The sequence below is a fragment of the Dama dama genome, chromosome 1 (assembly GCF_033118175.1).
Source record: "Dama dama isolate Ldn47 chromosome 1, ASM3311817v1, whole genome shotgun sequence".
Classification (NCBI taxonomy): domain Eukaryota; kingdom Metazoa; phylum Chordata; class Mammalia; order Artiodactyla; family Cervidae; genus Dama; species Dama dama.
In genome coordinates, this window is record NC_083681.1 from 19,334,843 (window position 1) to 19,358,755 (window position 23,913).

A 23,913-nucleotide genomic window follows, 5' to 3' on the forward strand; every position below is an offset into this window, starting at 1 on the left:
TAAAATCAATATTGTGAAAATGACTATACTACCCAAAGCAAGCTACAGATTCAACGCATTCCCTATCAAATTACCAGTGGCATTCTTCACAGAGTTGGAAGAAAAATCTTTACATTTTGTAAGGAAACACAAAAGATCCTGAAAGTCAAATCAATCTTGAGAAAGAAATATGGAACTTGAGGAATCAGGCTCCCTGACTTCAGACTATATTACAAAGCTACACTAATCAAGATTGTATGGTATAGGCACAAAAACAGAAATATAGATCAGTGGCCCAAAATAGAAAGCCCAGAGATAAACCTGCACACTTATGGCCACATAATCTACAACAAAGGAAGCAATGATATACAATGGTGAAAAGACAGCCTCTTCAATACATGGTGCTGGAAAAACTGGACAGCAACATATTAAAGGATGAAAGTAGAACACTACCTAACACCATACACAAAAATAAACTTAAAATGGATTAAAGACCTAAATGTAAGACTAGTGAAAGTGAAGTCGCTCAGTCGTGTCCGACTCTTCACGACCCCATGGACTGCGGCCTACCAGGCTCCTCCGTCCATGGGATTTTCCAGGCAAGAGTACTGGAGTGGGGTGCCATTGCCTTCTCCAAAATGTAAGATTAGATACTATAAAACTCTTAGAGGAAAATAGGAAAACCACTCTGTGACATAAGCTACAGCAAGATCTTTATATATATATATATATATTTATTTATTTATTTATTTATTTATTTATTTAACCTTTCAAATTATTTATTTTTAATTGAAGGATAATGATTATTACTTTACAATATTTTGTTGATTTCTGCCATATATCAGCATGAATCAGCCACAGATATACCTATGTTCCCTCCCTCTTGAACCTCCCTCCCACCTCCCACCCCATCCGATCCACCCCTCTAGGTTTTCAGAGGCCTGGTTTGAGTCCCTGTGTTATACAGAAAATTCCCACTAGCTATCTATTTTACATATGGTAGTGCATATGTCTCCATGTTACTTTCTCCATTTGTCCCACCCTCTCGTTCCCTCTCCTGTGTCCACAATTCTGTTCTCAATGTCTGTGCCACCATTGCTGCCCTACAAATACGTTCATCAGTACCATCTTTCTAGGTATATATGTATATATATGTGTCAGTATACTATACTTGTTTTTCTCTTTCTGACTTGCATCACTCTGTATAATAGGCTCTAGGTTCATACACCTCATTAGAACTAACTCAAACGCATTCCTTTTTATGGCATCTGGTCCCATCACTTCATGGGAAATAGATGGGGAAACAGTGGAAACAGTGTCAGACTTTATTTTGGGGGGCTCCAAAATCACTGCAGATGGTGACTGCAGCCATGAAATTAAAAGACGGTTACTCCTTGGAAGGAACGTTACGACCAACCTAGATAGCATATTAAAAAGCAGAGATATTACTTTGCCAACAAAGGTCAATCTAGTCAAGGCTATGGTTTTTCCAGTAGTCATGTACAGATATGAGAGTTGTACTGTGAAGAAAGCTGAGCGCTGAAGAATTGATGTGTTTGAACTGTGGTGTTGGAGAAGACTCTTGAGAGTCCCTTGGACTGCAAGGAGTTCCAACCAGTCCATCCAAAGGAGATCAGTCCTGGGTGTTCATTGGAAGGACTGATGCTGAACCTGAAACTCCAGTACTTTGGCCACCTCATGCGAAGAGTTGACTTGTTGGAAAAGACCCTGATGCTGGGAGGGATTGGGGGCAGGAAGAGAAGGGGACGACAGAGGATGAGATGGCTGGATGGCATCACTGACTCGATGGGCATGAGTTTGAGCAAACTCCAGGAGTTTGTGATGAACAGGGAGGCCTGGCGTGCTGCGATTCATGGGGTCGCAAAGAGTTGCACACGACTGAGCCACTAAACTGAACTGAACTGAATATTCCATTGTATGTACATAGCACAGCTTCTTTATCTATTTATCTGTCCATGGACATCCAGGCTGCGTCCCTGTTCTAGTTATTGTAATAGTGCTGCAGTGAATATTGGGGTACATGCACCATTTTCAATTATGGTTTTCTCAGGGTATAGTCCCAGTAGTGGGATTGTTGGGTCATGTGATACTTCTAAGGGCTTCCCAGGAACAACCTGCCTGCCAATGCGCGAGTCATAAGAGATGTGGGTTCGATCCCTGGTCAGAAAGACCCCCCTGGAAGGGGAAATGGCAAACCACTCCAGTGTTCTTGCCTGGAGAATCCCTGAACGGAGGAGGCCAGAGGGCTACAGTTCATAGGGTCACAAAGAGTTGGACAAGACTGAAGTGACTGAGCACTCAAACACCCCTGGTAGTTTTATTCCCAGTTTTTTAAGGAATCTCCATACTGTTCTCCTGAAACTCCAATATTTTGGCCTCCTGATGCAAAGAGCTGACTCATTTGAAAAGACCCTGATGCTGGGAAAGATTGAGGGCAGGAGGAGAAGGGGACGACAAAGGATGAGATGGTTGGATGGCATCACCGACTCAATGGACATGAATTTGGGTGGACTCTGGGAGTTGGTGATGTACAGGGAGGCCTGGCGTCCTGTGGTTCATGGGGTCGCAAAGTTAGACACGACTACGCGACTGAACTGACACTGTTCTCCATAGTGGCTGTATCAATTTCAGTTCAGTTCAGTCGCTCAGTCGTGTCCACCTCTTTGTGACCCCATGGACTGCAGCACACCAGGCTTTCCTATCTATCACCACCTTCCAGAGCCTGCTCAAACTCATGTCCATCGAGTTGGTGATGCCATCCAACCATCTCATACTCTGTTGTCCCATTCTCCTCCTGCCTTCAATCCTTCCCAGCAACAGGGTCTTTTCCAATGAGTCAGTTCTTCACATCAGGTGGCCAAAGTATTACATTCCCCCCAACAGTCAAAAGCAGGATTTTTTTGACCCACCTCCTTGAGTTAGGAAAAAAATTTTTAAAATGGGACTTAAAAGCTTTTGCACACAAAGAAAACCATAAATGAGAGGAAAAGACAGTCCTCAGAATGTGAGAAAATATTTGCAAACAAAGCAATGAATGAAGGATTAATCTCCAAAATATACAAACAGCTCGTGGAACCCAATATAAAAAAACAAAAAACAAAAAACCCAGTCAAAAAAATGCGTGGAAAACCTAAACAGACATCTCTCCAAACATGAGAAACTGATGACAAGAGGCACATAAAAAGATGCTCAACATTGCTAATTATTCAGTTCAGTTCAGTTCAGTCGCTCAGTTGTGTCCGACTCTTTGCGACCTCATGAACCACAGCACGCCAGGCCTCCCTGTCCATCACAAACTCCTGGAGTTTACTCATACTCAAGTCCATCGAGTCAGTGATGCCATCCAGCCATCTCATCCTCTGTCGTCCCCTTCTCTTCCTGCCCCCAATCCCTCCCGGCATCAGGGTCTTTTCCAATGAACCAACTCTTTGCATGAGGTGGCCAAAGTATTGGAGTTTCAGCTTCAGCATCAGTCCTTCCAATGAACACCCTGGACTGATCTCCTTCAGGATGGACTGGTTGGATCTCCTTGCAGTCCAAGGGACTCTCAAGAGTCTTCTCCAACACCACAGTTCAAAAGCATCAATTCTTCAGCGCTCAGCTTTCTTCACAGTCCAGTTCTCACATCCATACATGACCACTGGAAAAATCATAGCCTTGACTAGATGAACCTTTGTTGGCAAAGTAATGTCTCTGCTTTTTAATATGCTATCTAGGTTGGTCATAACTTTCCTTCCAAGGAGAAAGCGTCTTTTAATTTCATGGCTGCAATCACCATCTGCAGTGATTTTGGAGCCCCCCAAAATAAAGTCTGACACTGTTTCCACTGTTTCCCCACCTATTTCCCATGAAGTGCTAATTATTAGAGAAATGCAAATCAAAAGTACAACAGAAGCATCATCTTATACTGGTCAGAATGGCCATCATCAAAAAAATCTACAAACAATAAATGCTAGAGAGGATGTGGAGAAAAGGGAGCCCTCTTGCACTGTTGATGGGAATATAAATTGATACAGCCACTGTGGAGAACAGTATGGAAACTTAAAAAGCTCCACCTTAAAGAGCTAAAAAAGAAGAAGCATATGACCCAACAATCCCACTACAGGACATAAACCCTGAGAAAACTATAATTCTAAATGACACATGTACTCCAATGTTCACTATAGCACTATTTACAATAGCCAGGACATGGAAACCTAAATGTCCAATGACAGATGAATAGATAAAGAAGATATGCTACATATAAACAATGGAATGTTACTCGACCATAAAAAGAAACAGAATTGAGTCATTTGTAGAGATATGAATGAACTAGAGTCTGTCCTACAGAGTGAAGTAAGTCAGAAAGAGGAAAACAAAGATATTAACGCATATATGTGGAATCTAGAAATGTTGTACAGATTAACCCAGTTGCAGGGCAAGGGTAGAGATGCAGATGTAGAGAACAGATATGTGGACACAGCGGAATGGGAGGGTGGGATGAATTAAGAGATTAGGATTGATGTATATACATTATCTTGTGTGAAACTGGAGTTTCACACAAGTGGGAACCTTCTGTACACCACAAGGAGCTCAGCTCAGGGCTCTGTGATGACCTAGATGGGTGGGGTGGGAGGAAGGTCTAAGATAGAGTGGATATATGTATACATAGAGCTTATTCACTTCATTGTGCGACAGAAACTAATACAACATTGTAAAGCAATTATACTTCACTTGAAAAGAATAAAAAATAAAGGTATTTATACATCATGAAAAAAAATATAATGTCCTTACCTCTTTAGGATTAATATATCTCACTATCTGACGAGGCTCCCCTTGTCTTCTTATGTTAATCAGACGTTTAAAGTGTTGGAATACAGCGACATTCTAAAGGTTCAAACACATAGGATTTTACTGTTGAAACTGGGTTTTCTACCTCTAATTAGCTTTTTGCCTAATTAGGGCAAAACGAGTGAAAATCATGAGATAGATTTTACTGTTGTGAAATAGATTTTAGAAATATTATCCAGTCACAGTTTGATTTCACAAGCCAGGTAATACTGGTATTATTCTCACAGGGGTTTACCCTTAAATTGGTAATTCTATTACCAGGAAGTGTAAATAAAATGTCCAAAACTTTGGTTGTATCACTTTTGTATAGTCCAGAGTAATGTAGCAGAAAGACAAAACACAGCCTAGTGGTGGAGTGCACTAAGCACGGCGTGATATTGTCTGGGCTCAAGTGTTAGCACTTACTCGCTGTGTAAGCACTTGATCCTGAACAAGCTGCGTAACCTCCGGGCTCAGTTTCTTATCTAAAATATGGGAATGACAGTTCTATTTCATACAGCTACATTTAGGAATAAATGAGTCAATGTTTGTAAAGCATTTAGAACAGCTCCTGGCACAGAAGAGCATTCAACAAATATTATCTTATTATCATTACAAAAGCCTCCTTATTCCTGTAGTAATTCCACTGATTTACAAACCTTATCTACTTCTCATGTTAGTGCAAATTTAGTCAAACTACTCCAAGCAATTCTTGTATCTTGGAAAGCTATCTTTGGTAACATTTTCCCTCATACCTTATTCCTCCCAAAACCCTAAATAACTCTTAAAAAATGTTCCCCATCCACTCCTTTGCTTATATTAAATCAAATCAAAAAAAGCCAAGTTGAAGTAATCCTTAACACCAGTATCACAATTTGAAGTCCCACCACAATTGCCTGTGGGAGATGGTGCAGCCCATATCAAGACAAATAATATTCTTTCTGAAAGGAAGATGTAATATTCTTAAGTAAAACCCCAAATTGAGTATCAAGAAGAATTTATGATGGTTTGAAATCTGAACAGTATTTTCTAAATTTGTATATTACTGTATCAAACCACTCTCAAATTTAGTGACTTAAAGCAAAAACCACTTTCTGTGGGTTGAAAGAGAACTTCTATTTTTGAGTGGAATCATGTACTTGGGCCTAGTCATTTGCCAGATCAGATGGAGTTGGGTGATTTAATATGGTCTCACCCACACATCTGGGTCTTCAGCTTGGATTGTTGGAACATCTGTGGTGACCTGGCTTCTCTCTCCACATACACTTTCAGTTTAGAGTTTCTTCGCAGTGTGTAGGTTTCAAAGTACGAGAGATATAGACATAGAGAGAGAGAAATTGCAAGGCCCTGTCGTGGAAGTCACACAACATCACTTAGTTAGAATTCTACTGGTAAATTCAGGACCTAGCAGGTCTCAGGAGGTCTAGTGCAAAGTATGACCCATAGGAAGTTCCATATGTACATGGAACCTCATCCAAGAATGGCTCAGAAGAGAAATACTTATAGGGGACAGAACTTCAAGCATCATACCCATTGTATACTATGCCTGGAAGGAAAGATGGCCAGTAATACAGATCTACAGATGGAGAATAACTGATGGTTTGGCTGGATGGTCAGGGATTTGGAAAGAAACTTGTTTTTTGGTTAGAAAATTGTTGGGGAAGAGATCAGACCCCTCCAGACCTCTCACACTTGAGCACCAACTGTGAAGATATTCGTATCCCATATCAATTCTCACCAAAAAGCAATTTCAGAAGAGAAGAATATTAATAATCAAGTGGGCAAGTTGACCCATTCAGTCAGTCTTTTTTCCCTAGCCGCTGTTCTCCTTGTTCAATAGGCTCGTGAACAAAATGGCCATGGCAACAGGAATGGAGGTTATCTGTGGGATCAGCAACATGAATTTTAACTCACTATATCTGGCTACTACTACTGCTGAGTGTACACTTTGTCAAAGTAGAGGGCAACTCTAATCCCCTGATATAGTCTCATTCCTTGAGGAAATTAACCAGGTTTCTTGTGGGATATCAGTTAGTCGGAACACTTTCATTACAGAAGGGGCAACACTTGATTCTCACTGGAATTGATACTTTATACACCTGGATAGCTCTATATAGTCAGCAAAAACAAGACCAGAAGCTGACTGGGGCACAGATCATGAACTCCTGATTGCAAAATTCAGATTTAAATAGAAGAAAGCAGGGAAAGCCACTGGACTATTCAGGTATGACTTAAATCAAATCCCTTATGATAACACAGTGGAAGTGACAAAGAGATTCAAGGGATTAGATCTGATAGACAGAATGCCTGAGGAACTATGGGCAGAGGTTTGTGACACCGTATAGGAGGCAGTATTCTAAACCATCACCAAGAAAAAGAAAGGCAAAAAGGCAAAATGGTTGTCTGAGGAGGCCTTACAAATAGCTAAGAAAAGAAGAAAAGCAAAAGGCAAAGGAGAAAAGGAAGATATACCCATCTGAATGCAGAGTTTCAAAGAACAGCAAGGAGAGATAAAAAAAGCCTTCCTAAATAATCAGTGCAAAGAAATAGAGGAAAACAATAGAATGGGAAAGACTAGAGATCTTTTTATGAAAACTAGAGATACCAAGGGAATATTTCATGCAAAGATGGGCACAATAAGGACAGAAATGGTATGGACCTAACAGAAGCAGAAGATATTAAGAAAAGGTGGCAGGAATACACAGAAGAACTATACAAAAAAGATCTTCATGACCCAGATAACCATGATGGTGTGATCACTCACCTAGAGCCAGACATCCTGGAATGTGAAGTCAAGTGGGCCTTAGGAAGCATCACAATGAACAAAGCTAGTGGAGGTGATGGAATTCCAGTTGACCTATTTCAAATCCTAAAAGATGATGCTGTGGAAGTGCTGCACTCAATATGCCAGCAAATTTGGAAAACTCATCCATGGTCACAGAACTGGAAAAGTCAGTTTTCATTTCAGTCCCATAGAAAGGCAATGCCAAAGAGTGTTCGAACTACTGCACAATTGTACTCATCTCACACACTAACAAAATAATGCTCAAAATTCTCCAAGCTAGGCTTCAACAGTACATGAATTGAGAACTTGCAGATGTTCAAGCTAGATTTAGAAAAGGCAGAGGAACCAGCAATCAAATTTTCAACATCCACTGGATCACAGAAAAAGCAAGAGAGTTCCAGAAAAACATCTATTTCTGCTTTATTGACTATGCCAAATACTTTGACTGTATGGGTCACAAAAAAACTGTGGAAAATTCTTTAAGAGATGGGAATACCAGACCACCTAACCTGCCTCCTGAAAAATCTGTATGCAGGTCAAGAAACAACAGTTAGAACTGGGCATGGAACAACGGACTTGTTCCAAATTGTGAAAGGAGTATGTCAAGGCTACTCACCCTACTTATTTAACTTATATGCAGAGTAAATCATGTGAAATGCCAGGCTGGATGAAGCACAAGCTGGAATCAAGACTGATGGGAGAAATATCAATAACCTCAGATATGCAGATGACACCACCCCTATGGCAGAAAGCAAAGAAGAACTAAAGAGCCTCTTGATGAAACTGAAAGGGGAGAGTAAAAAAGTTGGCTCTAAACTCAACATTCAAAAAACTAAGATCATGGCATCTGGTCCCATCACTTCATGGCAAATAGATGGAGAAACAGTGGAAACAGTGGCTGACTTTATTTTTCTTGGCTCCAAAATCACTGCAGATGGTGACTGCAGCCATGAAATTAAAAGTTGCTTGATTCTTGGAAGAAAAATTATAACCAACCTAGACAGCATATTAAAAAGCAGAGACATTACTTTGCTGAGCTATGTTTTTTACAGTAGTCTTGAATGGATGTGAGAGTTGGACTGTAAAGAAGGTTGAGTGCTGAAGAATTGATGCTTTTGAACTGTGGTGTTGGAGAAGACTTCTGAGAGTCCCTTGGACTAAAAGGAAGTCAATCCTGAAAATTCATTGGAAGAACTGATGTTGAAGCTAAAGCTCCAATACTTTGGCCACCTGATGTGAAGACTGACTCATTGGAAAAGACCCTGATGCTGGGAAAGATTGAATGCAGGAGAAGGGGATGACAGATGATTGGATGGCATCACCAAATGGATGGACATGAGTTTGAGCAAATTCCAGGAGTTGCTGATGGACAGGTAAGCCTGGCATGCTGCAGTCCACGGCATTGCAAAGAGTCAGACATGACTGAGTGACTGAACTGACTGACCCTGTTCTCCATTACTCTAAAACACCTAGCCTGATTGAATGTTGGTCTGGCATTTTGGAGACTCAGTTGCAGTTATAGTTTCAGTGACAACACTTTTCAGACTACAGTGATGTCCTTCATGTTATAGAATATATTCTGAATTAATAGCCAACCAGAGTTTATGAGTTTGAAATTTAAAGGGTGGAAATGAAAGTACCTCCCTTTCAATACTATCTGTAATAATCCACTAGTGAAGATTTTACTTCTCATTCTTTTACCTTTGGGTTCTGTGGATATAGAGGTTTTTGCACCCCCAGGAGGCTTCCCAGGTGGAGCAGTGGTAAAGAATCTGCCTGACAATTCAGGAGACACAAGAGATGTGGGTTCAATCCCTGAGTTGGGAAGATCCGCTAGAGGAGGAAATGGCAACCTGCTCCAGTATTTTTGCCTGAAAAGTTCCCTGGACAACAGAGCCTGGCAGGCTACAGTCCATGAGGTTGCAAAGTTGGACACGACTGAGTGACTGAGCACACCCACCCACCACAGAGAAATGCTTCCACCGAAGCACACAACAAGAAGTTCCATTAAAAGGGAAACTGATACTGTCACCTGGTCATTTTGAATTCCTCATGCCAGTGAATCATCACACCAAAAAAGTAGAGGGGGGCTTACAAGTGGAAAAAGGGTCAGTATAAATGAAAAAGGGAACAGAAGAGTCATCATTAAAGTGATGTAATGTGAGACATATTTATTAAGTCCTTGTTGACTTTGAAGATGGAAGGAGGCCATGAATCAAGGAATGTGGGCAGTCGCTAAAGCCTGGAAAAGGAAAGAAAACAAATTCTTCCCTAAAGTCTACAGAAAGAACACAGTATTGCTAATATCTTGATTTTAGCCTAATGAGATTCATTTCAGATTTTGGCTTCCAAAATTTTACGAAAAGAAAAGTTTTGTTGTTTAAAGCTACTAAGATTTTGGCAATTGTTTTAGCAGCAGTAGGAAATAAATATGTGCTTAACCTTTTACCTAGTGTTTATATTAAAGATATCATGGGCAGAGTATGACTCAGCAGGAAGAAGAATAAAAATCATTAAAAGATAAATACTCTTTGATGTACTCTACATCATGTGAAATGCTGGGCTGGATAAACCACAAGATGGAATCAGGACTGCCAGGAGAAATATCAATAACCTCAGTTATGCAGATAGAAACTTGAAAACATTATACTAAATGAAATAGACAGAGACAAAAGGACAAATATACAAACTACCTAGAATAGACAAATTCATAGATACAGAAAGTAAAATAGAGATTACCATGGCCTAGTGGGCAGGGAGGATGATGAGTTATTGTTCAGTAGCTACAGGAGGTTCTGTTTGAGGTGATGTAAAAGTTCTAGAAACAAATAGTGGTAATGGCTATGTAACATTATAAATGTAATTAATGTCACTAAATTGTACACCTAAAAATGGTTGTTATGGTAAATTTTATGTTATGTATATTTACCACAATAAAAAGTGAATACTAATTGTTTAAAGCAATAAAAAGAATGTCTTCTTATACTTAAAAGAAAAACCTAAGTGAAGATATCTGACAACAAAAATCACAGAAGGGGAAGATGATAAAGGGAGCTAACCTGTTTTAATATTCTTGCACTGTTCTGGAAAGGGTAAAATTACTAACTTAATGTAGGTAGAAATTAGTCAAGGATACATATTGTAAACTCTAAGTCACCCCATTAAAATAATATGTAACTTTTATGATACTCTATTGCTACATAGCAAACCACCCCCAAAACTCTCGGATGTTGAACAACCACCATTTTATTATGCTCAAAATTAAGGGTGGCAAATTGGGGTAGGACATAGTAAGGATGTCTGGTTTTCACTTTGAGAATGATTGAGACTTCATCTGAGATGGATTGTAAAGCTGGGATTGGCTCATATGACTCAAGTTGTGTCTTATGTCAGAGGCCTCAATTCTAGCTATCAGTTATGTTTCTTGGTTCTTTTTATGTTACATCTGCTGGGGATGGAACATTGAAAATGGCTTTTTCATTTATGTATCTTGTAAGTGGAAAGAAATAGGTGATAAACCTGGGATGGCCCAGGTTTAGGTAGCCTTTCCATTAGGCTAGCTTGGCATGGCAGTTTCGGGACTGTGGTATCCTGTGACTGGCTTCAATCAGAAGGACCGTTCTATGACACAGACATGGAAACTACAATGCTTCATCCTCTTCTTCTTTTTTCTGACTGCCTCATGTAGCTTGCAAGATCTTAGTTCCCTGGCCAAGGATCAAATCTGGGCCCTCTGCAGTGGAAGCTAGGAGTTCTAACCACAGGACAACTGGAGAATTTCCTTTTTCTTTCTTTCTTCTTCTTCTTTTTTTTTTTTTTTACTGCAATGCTTCTTATTACCTAGACACAAAGGCCCCAGAATGTCATATTCTATTTTATTTGTTTTAGTGGTAAAGCAAGTCACTAAAATAGCCAAAATTGAGCAAGAAGAAAGAATGTCACTTACCTCTCAATAGAAAGAATAAGAAATAATTTATGATCATTTTTAATCAATCAAAATAACCAAAAAGTTAATAGAAAAGAAAAAAGTTATGTATTAAAATTGTCCAAATAATACAAAGAAATGGGGGGAAATGAAGAATACATGAAGAACAGATTGTAAGTAGAAAAGCAACAGCAATATTGTGAACTTAAACTAAATAAATATAATAATTTTAACAAATATAAATAGTCTAACCATGCTAATTAAGAGACAATGATTATATACGATTAACTAAAATTAGATCCAACTCTGCATTGTTTTCAAAGAACACAAAAAGTTAGAAAGTAAAAGAATAAGAAAAGATACCATGCAAACACTAACCAAAAGTAAACTAGGGTCACTATATCAATACAAAATAAAACAGACTGTAAGGCAAAAAGTTTTGGAAAATATGAGAAACAACATTTTATATTGATTAGGATTGACTCAACAATAAGACAGAACAATTTTGAGCTGATATGTTCCTAAAAACATTACTTCAAAATGTATAGAACTAACATTAACACAATTATCAGGAATATAAATGAATCCCCAATCATAATGGAAAACATTACCATACTTCTCGCAAGAATAGATAGAACAAATAGGCAAAAAATTTTGTCAGTCTCCTGCTATAGACTAAATATTTCCAAGTCTCCAAAATTTATATTGAAATTCCCCCAAGGTAATGGTAGGAGGAGGTGGGACTTTGGGAATTGATTAGGTCATGAAGTTTTAAAGCCCTCATGAATGGGATTAGTGCCTTTATAAAAAAGGGCTTCCCTTGTGACTCAGCTGGTAATCTGCCTGCAGTGTGGGAGACCTGGATTTGATCCCTGGGTTGGGAAGATCCCCTGAAGAAGGGAAAGGCTACCCCCTCCAGTATTCTGGCCTGGAGAGTTCCATGGACTGTATAGTCTATGGGGTCGCAAAGAGTTGGACACGACTGAGTGACTTTCACTTTCACTTTCAAAAAATGGCTCAGAGAGATCACTTACCCCTTCCAACATGTAAGGACATAACAAGAACCAGAAAGAAGATTCTCAACAAATACTAAGTATGCTAGTGCCTTGATTTGGACTTCATAGTCTCTAAAACTATAAGAAATAAATTTTTGTTGTACAGCAACCCAAACAGACCAAGACAGCTATGAAAGAACTGAAAAACGTAATTAACTAACTTGACCTAACTGACGGAAGGGAAAACCTCAAGATAATAAGGAATGTTTATCAAAAATAGAATTTTTCTGTATTAAGTATGAACAAATTTTGAGTTATTAAAATCATTTAAAGTATGTTGTCTGGCTATAGTGGAATTAACCCAGAAATCAATAACAAAAATATAAGTAGAAAATGCATAAATACCTGGTCATTAATCAATGTGGCTCTAATAATCCATAGGTGAAAAAAAATCACTTTGGAAATTATGAAATAGTTTAAACTCAGGTAATAAGTATGTGACATATCAAAATCTGTGTGGATACATCTAAAGAAATATTGAAGGGAGAAGTTAATGGGTCAAATACATATAAAAGGAATGAAAATTGAATATCTATGATCTAATTTTCCATCCCAAGAAGGTTTAAAAAAAACGGTAAATCAAAGCCCCCAAATGAAAGAAAAACAGCAAAGATAACATTGGAAATTAATGAAATAGAAAATAGAGTTAAAACAGAGAAAACCAATAAAGCCAAAGATCAGTCTTTTAAAAGATTAATAAAGTTGATAAACTCCTAGAAATAAAGATGTAGAGAAATAAAGAGAAATCACATATTAAAAATACTACTACAGATCTTGCAGATATTAAAAGGACAGCAAGAAAAGATTGTAAACAAATTTTGGCCAAACTATTTTAGATTTGACAATTTAACAAAATGGACAAATTCCTTAATTCAAATCAAAACCACAGTGAGATGTTGCTTCACACCTGTTAGAATGGTTATTACTAAAAACACAAGAAATTACAAGTGATGGCAAAAATGTGGAGAAAAAGGAACCCTTTTGCACTATTTGTATAAATGCAAATTGGTTCAGCCACTATGAAAAATGGTATAGAGATTCATCAAAAAATTAAAACTTGAACTACCAAATGATCTAGCAATTCCACTTCTGAGTATATATTTGAAGAAAACAAAAACACTAATTCAAGGATGAAGTGGAGTTTATTCCAGGAATAAAAGGTTCATTTAACATTTGAATATCAATCAATACAATTTACTACATAGAAAGAATGAAAGAGATCATATGACCATGCAGGTGCAGCAAAAACATATGATCAAATTCAATACCCAGAATTTTCGTAAAAACAAGAATAAAAATCTTAGCAAGTGAGAAATTAGGTTAACTTCCTTAAACAGATAATGAGTTTCTACAAATAATTACAGATAACTTCTTAGCGTATTAGCATAATATTATATGACTTCTCTCTATGTTCAGGGAAAAGACAAGAATGTCCGTAATTCTACTGAGCATTGTGCTGGAGGGTGCAGTCAGTGCAAGACAGCAAAAACAAGAAGTAAAAAGTATAAAGTTTGCAAAGGAAAAATAAAAGTCATCGTGCAAAGATGATATGATTAAGTGGAAATCCGAAAGACACACAACCATCAAAAACAATGAAATTATGCCTTTTGTAGCAACATGGATGAACCAAGAGACTATCAAACTAAGAAAAGTAAGTCAGAAAGGGAAAGACAAATACTATATGTTATCACTTGGCATGATATGTGGAATCTAAAATTTGATATAAATCAACATATCTATAAAACAAAAAGAGACTCACAGACACAGAGAACAGACTTGTGGTTGCCAAGGGGGAGGAGGGATAGGGAACGAACACAATGCGAGTTTGGGGTCAGTGGAGGCACACTGTTCTACATAGGATGGTTAAACAACAAGGTCCTCCTCTGCAGCACAGGAAACTGTACTCAATACCCTGTGACAAACCATAACGGAAGAGAATAGGAAGAAGAATATATATGTATAATTGAGTCACTTTGCTATAGAGAAGAAATTAACACAACATGGTAAACCAATTATACTTCAATAAAATCTAAAAAACAACCCTGAAAGAATCCATTAAAGAGACATTAGAAATAACTAGATATTGAGTTAGTATATAAAAGTAAATTATAGTCATATAAATGAGAAATGAACCATTAGAAAATAAAATTTAACAAATAAAGTGTCAGACTTTATTTTTGTGGGCTAAAATCACTGCAGATGGTGACTGCAATCAAGAAATTAAAAGACGTTTTCTCCTTGGAAGGAAAGTTATGACCAACCTAGATAGCATATTAAAAAGCAGAGACATTACTTTGCCAACAAAGGTCTGTCTGGTCAAGGCTATGGTTTTTCCAGTGGTCATGTATGGATGTGAGAGTTGGACTGTGAAGAAAGCTGAGTGCCAAAAAATTGATGCTTTTGAACTATGGTGTTGGAGAAGACTCTTGAGAGTCCCTTGGACTGCAAGGAGATCCAACCAGTCCATCCTAAAGGAGATCAGTCCTGGGTGTTCATTGGAAGGACTGATGCTGAACCTGAAACTCCAGTACTTTGGCCACCTCATGCAAAGAGTTGGTTCATTGGAAAAGACCCTGATGCTGGGAGGGACTGGGGGCAGGAAGAGAAGGGGACGACAGAGGATGAGATGGTTGGATGGCATCACTGACTCGATGGGCATGAGTTTGAGCAAACTCTGGGAGTTTGTGATGGACAGGGAGGCCTGGCGTGCTGCGATTCATGAGGTCGCAAAGAGTCGGACACGACTGAACGACTGAACTGACTGACTGACCACTTATTTTAGCATAAAACGTCAAATAACCTAGAAATCAAATGAATGATATGTATGACTTCTGCACTATGAACTACAAAACATGGAGAGAAACTAAAGAAGATATAAAGGAATGAAAACATATACAATGTTTATGAAAACAGGCTCCTTGGTCCATGGAATTCTCCAGGCAAGAATATTGGAGTGAGAAGTCATTCCCCTCTCCAGGGGATTTTTCCAATCCGGGGTTCAACCCAGATCTTCTGCACTGCAGGCAGATTCTTTACCATCTGAGCCACTGGAGAAGCCCATAATAAGATGTCGGTCTTCTCCAAAATTTATCTACTGATTTAATGCACCCTCAGTTACAATGTCAACAAAAATTGACAGAAATCAAAATAGAAATTTAGAAATTAAAATAAGTTTATTCCAATGTTTATATGGAAATGCAAAAGTACCAAAATAGATAAAATAATCCGGGAGAAGAACAAAGCTGGAAGACTGTATTACCATATATCAACTCATTATAAAACTGCAGTTAAAAGACAGTGTGGTGTTAACCCAAATATAGACAATAGATCAATCCAACAGAATAAAAATGATAGAAACAGTTCACGTATATCATTTCATGAGTTTAACAAAGGCACCACTGCAATTTATTGTGGAAAGATGGTATTTTCAATAAAAGACTGAAAACATCTATCTTTGATTTATAAGGAAAGAATATTCAAACTACCGCACAATTGCACTCATCTCACATGCTAACAAAGTAATTCTGAAAATTCTCCAAGCTAGGCTGCAACATTACGCGAATCGAGAACTTCCAGATATTCAGGCTGGATTTAGAAAAAGGCAGAGGAACAAGAGATCAAATTGCCAACATCTGCTGGATTATAGAAAAAGCAAGAGAATTCTAGAAAAATATCTACTTCTGTTTCACTGACTATGCTAAAGCTTTTGACTATGGATCACAACAAATTGTGGAAAATTCTTAAAGAGATGGGAATACTAGACCACTGTACCTGCCTCCTGAGAAATCTGTATGCAGGTCAAGAAGCAACAGTTAGAACCAGACATGGAACAATGGACTGGTTCCAAATTGGGAAAGGTGTACAGCAAGGCTATAGATTGTCATCCCACTTATTTAACTTATATGCAGAGTACAGTATGTGAAATGCCCAGATGGATGAAGCACAAGCTGGAATCAAGATTGCCTGGAGAAATATCAATAACCTCAGATATGCAAATAACACCACCCTTATGGCAGAAAGGGAAGAGGAACTAAACAGCCTCTTGACGAAGGTGAAAGAGGAGAGTGAAAAAGCTGGCTTAAAACTCAACATTCAAAATAAGGAAATCAGTCCTGAATATTCATTGGAAGGACTGATGCTGAAGCTGAAGTTCCAGTATTTTGGCCACCTAATGCAAATAACAGACTCATTGGAAAAGAGCCTGATGTTTGGAAAGAATGAAGGCAGGAGGAGAATGAGAAACAGAGGATGAGATGGTTGGATTGTATCAATGACTCAATGGACATGAGTTTGAGAAAACTCTGGGAGATAGTAAAAGACAGGGAAGCCTGGAGAAGGGGATGACAGAGGATGAGACAGTTGGATGGCATCACCAACTTGATGGACATCAGTTTGAGCAAGTTCAGGGAGTTGGTGATGGACAGGGTAGCCTGGAATGCTGCAGTCCATGGGGTTGCAAAGAGTTTGACAGACTGAGAGAATGAACTGAACTGAAGGAAAAAAAATGAACTATAGTCCTATATGTTACCATATATGTATATTAATTGGAGCTGGATATCAGATCTCAATCTAAAACTAAAGCAAATAACCCTTAGAAGAAACATAAGAAAATATCTTCTGACTTTGGGTTAAACCAATATTTCTAACTCCCCTTCCCCCACCATATTTATTGAGACATAATTGACATATAACACTGTATAAATTTAAGGAATACAACATGATGATTTGATACACATATATAGAGAAATGATTACCACAAAAAGCTTAGTTGGCACATCCTTCACTTCACATAATTACCATTTCTGTGGGGGGGGGTAAGAAATTTTAAGATTTATTCTCAGCAACCTTCAATTATTCAACACAGTATTGGTAACTAGTCATCATGCTTTATATTACATTCCTAGGACATACTGCCAACAGTCACTGGATCTAGAGAAAGCAAGAGAATTCCAGAAAAACATCTGCTACTGCATCATTGACTATGCTAAAGCCTTTGACTGTATGGATCACAACAAACTGTGGAAAACTGTTTGAGATGGCAGTACCAGACCATCTTACCTGTCTTCTGAGAAACCTGTATGCAGGACAAGAAGCCAGTTAGTACTGGACATGGAGTAATGAACTGGTTCAAAATTAGGAAAAGAGTACATCAAGGCTGTATATTGTCACCCTGCTTATTTAACTTATATGCAGAGTACATCATGTGAAACGCTGGGCTGGAAGAAGCACAAGCTGGAATCAAGATTTCTGGGAGAAATATCAATAACCTGAGATATGCAGATGACACCACCCTTATGGCAGAAAGAGAAGAAGAACTAAAGAACCTCTTGATGAAGGTGAAAGAGGAGAGTGAAAAAGTTGGGTTAAAGCTTAACATTCAGAAAACTAAGATCGTGGCCTCTGGTCCCATCACCTCATGGGCAATAAATGGGGAGACAGTGGAAACAGTGTCAGAGTTTATTTTTTTGGGCTCCAAAATCACTGCAGATTGTGACTGAAGCCATGAAATTAAAAGACATTTACTCCCTGGAAGAAAAGTTATGACCAACCTAGATAGCATATTAAAAAGCAGAGACATTACTTTGCCAACAAAGGTCCATCTATTCAAGGCTATGGTTTTTCCAGTGGTCATGTATGGATGTGAGAGTTGGACTATGAAGAAAGCTGAGTGCCGAAGAATTGATGCTTTTGAACTATGGTGTTGGAGAAGACTCTTGAGAGTCCCTTGGACTGCAAGGAGATCCAACCAGTCCATCCTAAAGGAGATCAGTCCTGGGTGTTCATTGGAAGGACTGATGCTGAAGCTGAAACTCCAATACTTTGGCCACCTCATGCGAAGAGCTGACTCATTGGAAAAGATACTGATGCTGGGAGGGATTGGGGGCAGGAGGAGAAGGAGACAACAGAGGATGAGATGGCTGTATGGCATCACTGACTCAATGGGCATGATTTTGAGTAAACTCCAGGAGTTTGTGATGGACAGGGAGGCCTGGCGTGCTGCGATTCATGGGGTCGCAAAGACTTGGACATGACTGAGTGACTGAACTGAACTGAACTAAAGGCTTGGATCTGTTTCTGGGCTCCATGAATGGCTAGAGTTCCTGTTTGGGCAGGACTGAAGACTGTGCTCATAAATTAGGTGGGCCTGCGAATTTGCTTCCTTGCCTAGGTTCTTTAATGACAAAGCCCATTGGTTTGGGACTCATATCAGGTAGAATTGCCAACTGAGTTCTCTGGCCAGATGAGGCCACTGACTCAGCTCAGTAGATGGGCAGAGCCTGGCTGAGATCTCTGCTCAGGGGTTGCTGTTAGCAGTAGTTCAAACTGCCAAGGTCTGAGTAAAGACTGCTGTCAGCCCCACCCCTCTTTGCTCTGTCTCTCTCTAATCTGCAGCGATCAAGCCCTTCAGTTTCCCCCAGTGATCCCCATGAGGCAAGACCTGTATGCAGCTCCCAGGAAATATCCCAAAACACTGGGAGAGCTGGAACTTTGACATCTTGATGGCAGTACTTTCTATATAAACATTTTTTAAATTGACACACAGCACTAATCATAAATAACAAGTGATAAACTGGATTTTGGTTTCTGGTTTAAGATGGCAAAGTAGAAGAATGTGTGCTCATCTCCTCCAGTGAGAAAACCAAACCTGTTGAACAACCGTTGACAGGAGCATGCTGGAACACACCAAAAAAAGATACCTCACACCCACAGGCAAAATAGAAGTCATGGAGAGACAGTAGGAGGGGCTCAATCACGATAAAATCAAATTCCATACCTGCCGGGTGGGTGACCCACAGACTGGAGAACAATAATACTAAAGAAGTTCTTGCACTATTGTGAAGGTTCTGAACCCCACGTCAGGCTTCCCAGCCTGGAGAATCTGACAAAGGGGACTGGGAATCCCCAGGGAATCTGGCTTTGGGAGCTAGTGGCATTTGATTATAGGTCTTCCAGAAGACTGGGGGAAATAGAGACTACAATCTTGGAGGGCACAAACAAAATTTTGTGTACACCAAGACCTACAGGAGAGGAGCAGTGACCCCACAGGAGACTGAACCAAACTACTTGCTCATGTTGAAGGGCCTCCTGTGGAGGCATGGGTTGGTAGGGGCTCACCACAGGGATGGGGGCATTGGAAGCTCCCCCTTGGTGTAAACCCTCTTGGAGCTCACCATTAACCTTACCATAGAGCCTACAGACCCTAGGGCTGGGTTGTCTCAGGTCAAACAACTATCAGGAAGGGAGTTCAACTCCACCCATCAGCAGATAATTGGATTAAAGCTTTACTGAGCAAGGCCCTGCCAACCAAAGCAGACTATTTTTCCCAACACAAATCCCTCCCATCAAGAAGCTTACACAAGCCTCAGCCTCATCCATCAGAGGTCAGATAGACGAAGCACAGTCTCACAGTGGCTAAAACAAAAACCATATTAAGGAAAGTTAATCACAATGAAAAAAAACAGAAAGTTATGTCCCAAATGTAGGGACAAGATAAAATCCCAGAAAAACAACTAAATGAAGTGGAGATAGGCAACCCTCCAGAAAAAGAATTCTGAATAATGATAGTGAAGATGATCCAGGGCCTCAGGAAAAGAATGGAGGCAAAAATTGAGAAGATGCAAGAAATGTTTACCAAAGACCTAGAAGAAATAAAGAACAAACAACAAGAGATGACTAATACACTAGAAGGAATCAATATCAGACTAACAGACAGAAGAATGGATAAATGACCTGGAAGACAGAATGGTGGAAATCACTGCCACAAAACAGAATATAGAAAAAAGAATAAAAAGAAATGAAGACAGCCTAATAGACACCTTGGACAACATTAAATGCAACAACATTCGCATTACAATGGTCCTAGAAGGAGAAGAGAGAGAGAAAGGAGCTGAGAAAATATTTGAAGAGGAATAGCTAAAAACTTCCCGGACATGGCAAAGGAAATAGTCAACCAAGTCCTGGAAGCACAGAGAGTCCCAAAAAGTGTAAAGCCAAGGAGGAATACACAGAGACACATAATAATCAAACTGACAAAAATAAAAGACAGATAAAATATTAAAAGCAACAAGGGAAAAACAACAAATAACATACAAGGGAACTCCCATGAGGCTATCAGCTGATTTCTCAACAGAAACTCTACAAGCCAGAATGGAATGGCATGATATATTTAAAGTGATGAAAGGGAAGAACCTACAACCAAGAATGCTCTACCCAGCAAGACTGTCCTTCATATTTGATGGAGAAATCAAAAGCTTTCCAGACAAGCCAAAGTTAAAGAGAATTCAGCACCACCAAACCAGCTTTACCACAAATGCTAAAGGAACTTCTCTAGGCCAGAAACACAAGAGAAGAAAAAGATCTACACAAAATAAAACCAAACCAAAACAAACCAAAAAATGATAATAGGATCATATGTATTGATAATTACCTTCAATATAAATGGTTTAATGCACCAACCAAAAGACATAGACTGGCTGAGCCAATGAAAACATATGCATATATGCACCACTTACCACATCACTCTGCTTGACCCCCTCATATTGTATGTAATTATTTTATATTGTTAAGTTAATCATGTTCCCATTATGGCTTGCAATTGTAATTATCTTTTTGTCTGGCTATTGATTGTGAAAATTAATAAACATCTTTTACTCTTGTGATTATGTAACTATTACTCACTTAATACCATTGTATCATGATTGGTCAACAGAAAAATAATATAACTCTATATCATCAAAAGTGGGATCTAATAGAAAAACCTGTAATCACTTTTTAAAATCCGAATGCATGTCAGAATTATCTTGAAGTTTTTTGAAAATACAAATGTTCAGGTATTGCTTTTTTCTCCAGAGCTCCAGATATGTTTCTAATCAGCAGCCATGTTTAAAAACAACTGGACTATAGGCTCTTTTACTTTTATCTAGTTAGTTTCACTTTTTCTATTTCATATTCAGTACTCCCATTTCATTTAGTTTACATTCTCCAATTTCTACATCTCTTCTTTTTTTTTGATGTTCTTTCTCAAGCCTTTATCAAGTGTAGTAGAAAAAATTTTCCTTACATATGTATAAGTATGTACAATATATATATTTTAGAAAACTTATGAATTTTTGCCTAACTAAAAAAATTATGACATCTTGATTCCACTTATTTGACTTAATATGAATAGAAGGCTAGATTTATAATTAAAAACTAGATATGCAACAAGCAACAAAGACTTACTGTACAGCTTAGGCAACCATAGTCAATATCTTGTAATAACCTACGGTGGAAAATAATTTCAAAAATGATATATGTGTATTTGTATAACTGAATCATCTTGATGTGCACCTGAAACATTGTCAGTCAATAAAATATATATATATATTAAAAGAAAAAAATGGATTTTATTAAAATTAAAAACTTATCAAAAACACCTTTACAAGAGAAATGAGGTACCCTGGAAAATATTTTATATCAATAAAGGATTTATATTCAGAAAATCTGAAAAACTCCCCCAAGTGAATAATGACAAATAGAGGTGATATAACTTAAAGACTGGAATATTGGGAGATATGTGAAGAAAAATTTAGGGATATTTATATCCTCATCATATACAGTGAGGAGTCAAGTGATCCTGTGTAGCATGATGGAACAAGAAACAAAAGTCTTTAAAGAAACAAGGTAAGAAATAGAGGATTTAAAATAATGACTCTTGATACTGAGAGGGGAGTTAAGCAGGGGTTTGGAGGATAAGTAAGATAAATTCTTAATTGTCTTTGCAGAAAGTCAACAGTTCACTTCTAAAGCTGATAAGTAAAAGGTAATAAGCACATTATTCAGAAGCATGAAACTAGTGACTAGAAGATCTAAAATAAAAAATAGTTAAAAGTGGTGGCTTTAAGAGAAAGAAGGTGGAAAGAAGTGAGATGGGGTAAAGACTTGCTTTTTAGCGTAAGTTCTACATATTTTGCTTATTTTGAAGAAGTACACATATTACTTTGATAAAGATATTTAAAATTATAGAAAAATTCTGTACTCACATTACTATGATTGTGCAAATTATTCAATTATAGGGCCACATAATATGCTAAATTATGCAATCCTTATTAAGAAGTCACCTGGGCCACCTGAATCAAGATCAAATGTATTCTCTTTACATAGAGAATTGGAACTATATTAATCTGCCTTATATTTGCAGCATCACTTTCTTAGTTCTTTTTTCAGAGTTTCTAATCTCTTTTTAAATTCAGCTTCTAGGTCACACTGTCTATCGCATGGGGTACCATTTCATCTCCAGATACAAACCTTCAAAAGCCATTCAACATACTGATCTAAGCTAAATTGATTACCAATTTTATTTCCTTCAGATTCTGTTATTTCTTTTTCTGTTTCTATATCACTGGTTTTCCTTAAATGCCAGGTGATTGCCCATTAGTAGTGAAGAATGAAGGTCCATGTCAATTTTTCTAGGGAGCTAGTATAAATAGTCTGTGCTTTTGAGTAAATCTACTGTTTTCCCACTGTTCATGCTCCTGAATGAGAAGATTGCCTTGGAGATTTGTGAAGTGGGTGGAATAAGTTAATCAACAGACTTTCTCAAAGAAAGTAGTCAGGTAGCCAGTTATTAAGCCAGAAATCTCTCAAATACTAAAATTCAGAGGGTTTTACTATACAGTATCAAATTCATGCTAGAACTAGCTTTCCCAGATGGTTCATGTAAATTTTTTAAAGAGATAAGCTTTCAGCATTTGTTTCTTTTGACTATGCCTTGTGGCATGTGGCATCTTAGTTCCTCAACCAGGGATCACACATGTCCTCTGCATTGGAAGTGGGGAGTCTTAACCACTAGACTGCCAGGGAAGTCCCTCATTTTGTTTTTTGAAATTTTATTTTATATTGGGGTGTAGTTGATTTACAATGTTATGTTAGTTTCAGGTATAAAGCAAAGTGGTTCAGTTATACATATACATGTATCCATTCTTTTTCAGATTCTGATTTGGGTTTTAAGAAGAGGACTGATCACCAGGGAAACCAGAAAATTCCATCTTGAAGCCCAAAAGAGATAAGTGTTGGGCATTTCCCAGTCATAAATGGCATAGTGAAAAGTGAAAGTGAAAGTTGTTCAGTCATGTATGACTCTTTGCAATCCCATGGGCCACACAGTCCATGGAATTCTCCAAGTCAGAATACTGGAGTGGGTAGCCTTTCCATTCTCCAGGGGATCTTCCTAACCCAGGGATTAAACCCAGGTCTCCCACATTGCAGGCAGATTATTTACTAGCTGAGCCACCAGAGAAGCCCAAGGATACTGGAGTGGGTAGCCTTTCCCTTTTCCAGCAGATCTTCCCAACCCAGGA

General features: G+C 38.4%; 1 protein-coding gene across 1 annotated transcript in view; it reads right to left on the reverse strand.

Annotated features, from left to right (window-relative positions):
* C1H11orf65 (chromosome 1 C11orf65 homolog) overlaps positions 1 to 23,913 on the reverse strand; it is a 103,122-nt gene that overhangs the window by 33,080 nt on the left and 46,129 nt on the right. Inside the window, exon 4 of the mRNA XM_061144294.1 lies at positions 4,774 to 4,866. Within this exon, the coding sequence (XP_061000277.1) occupies positions 4,774 to 4,866 (93 nt within the window). The remainder of the gene's footprint in view (positions 1 to 4,773; positions 4,867 to 23,913) is intronic.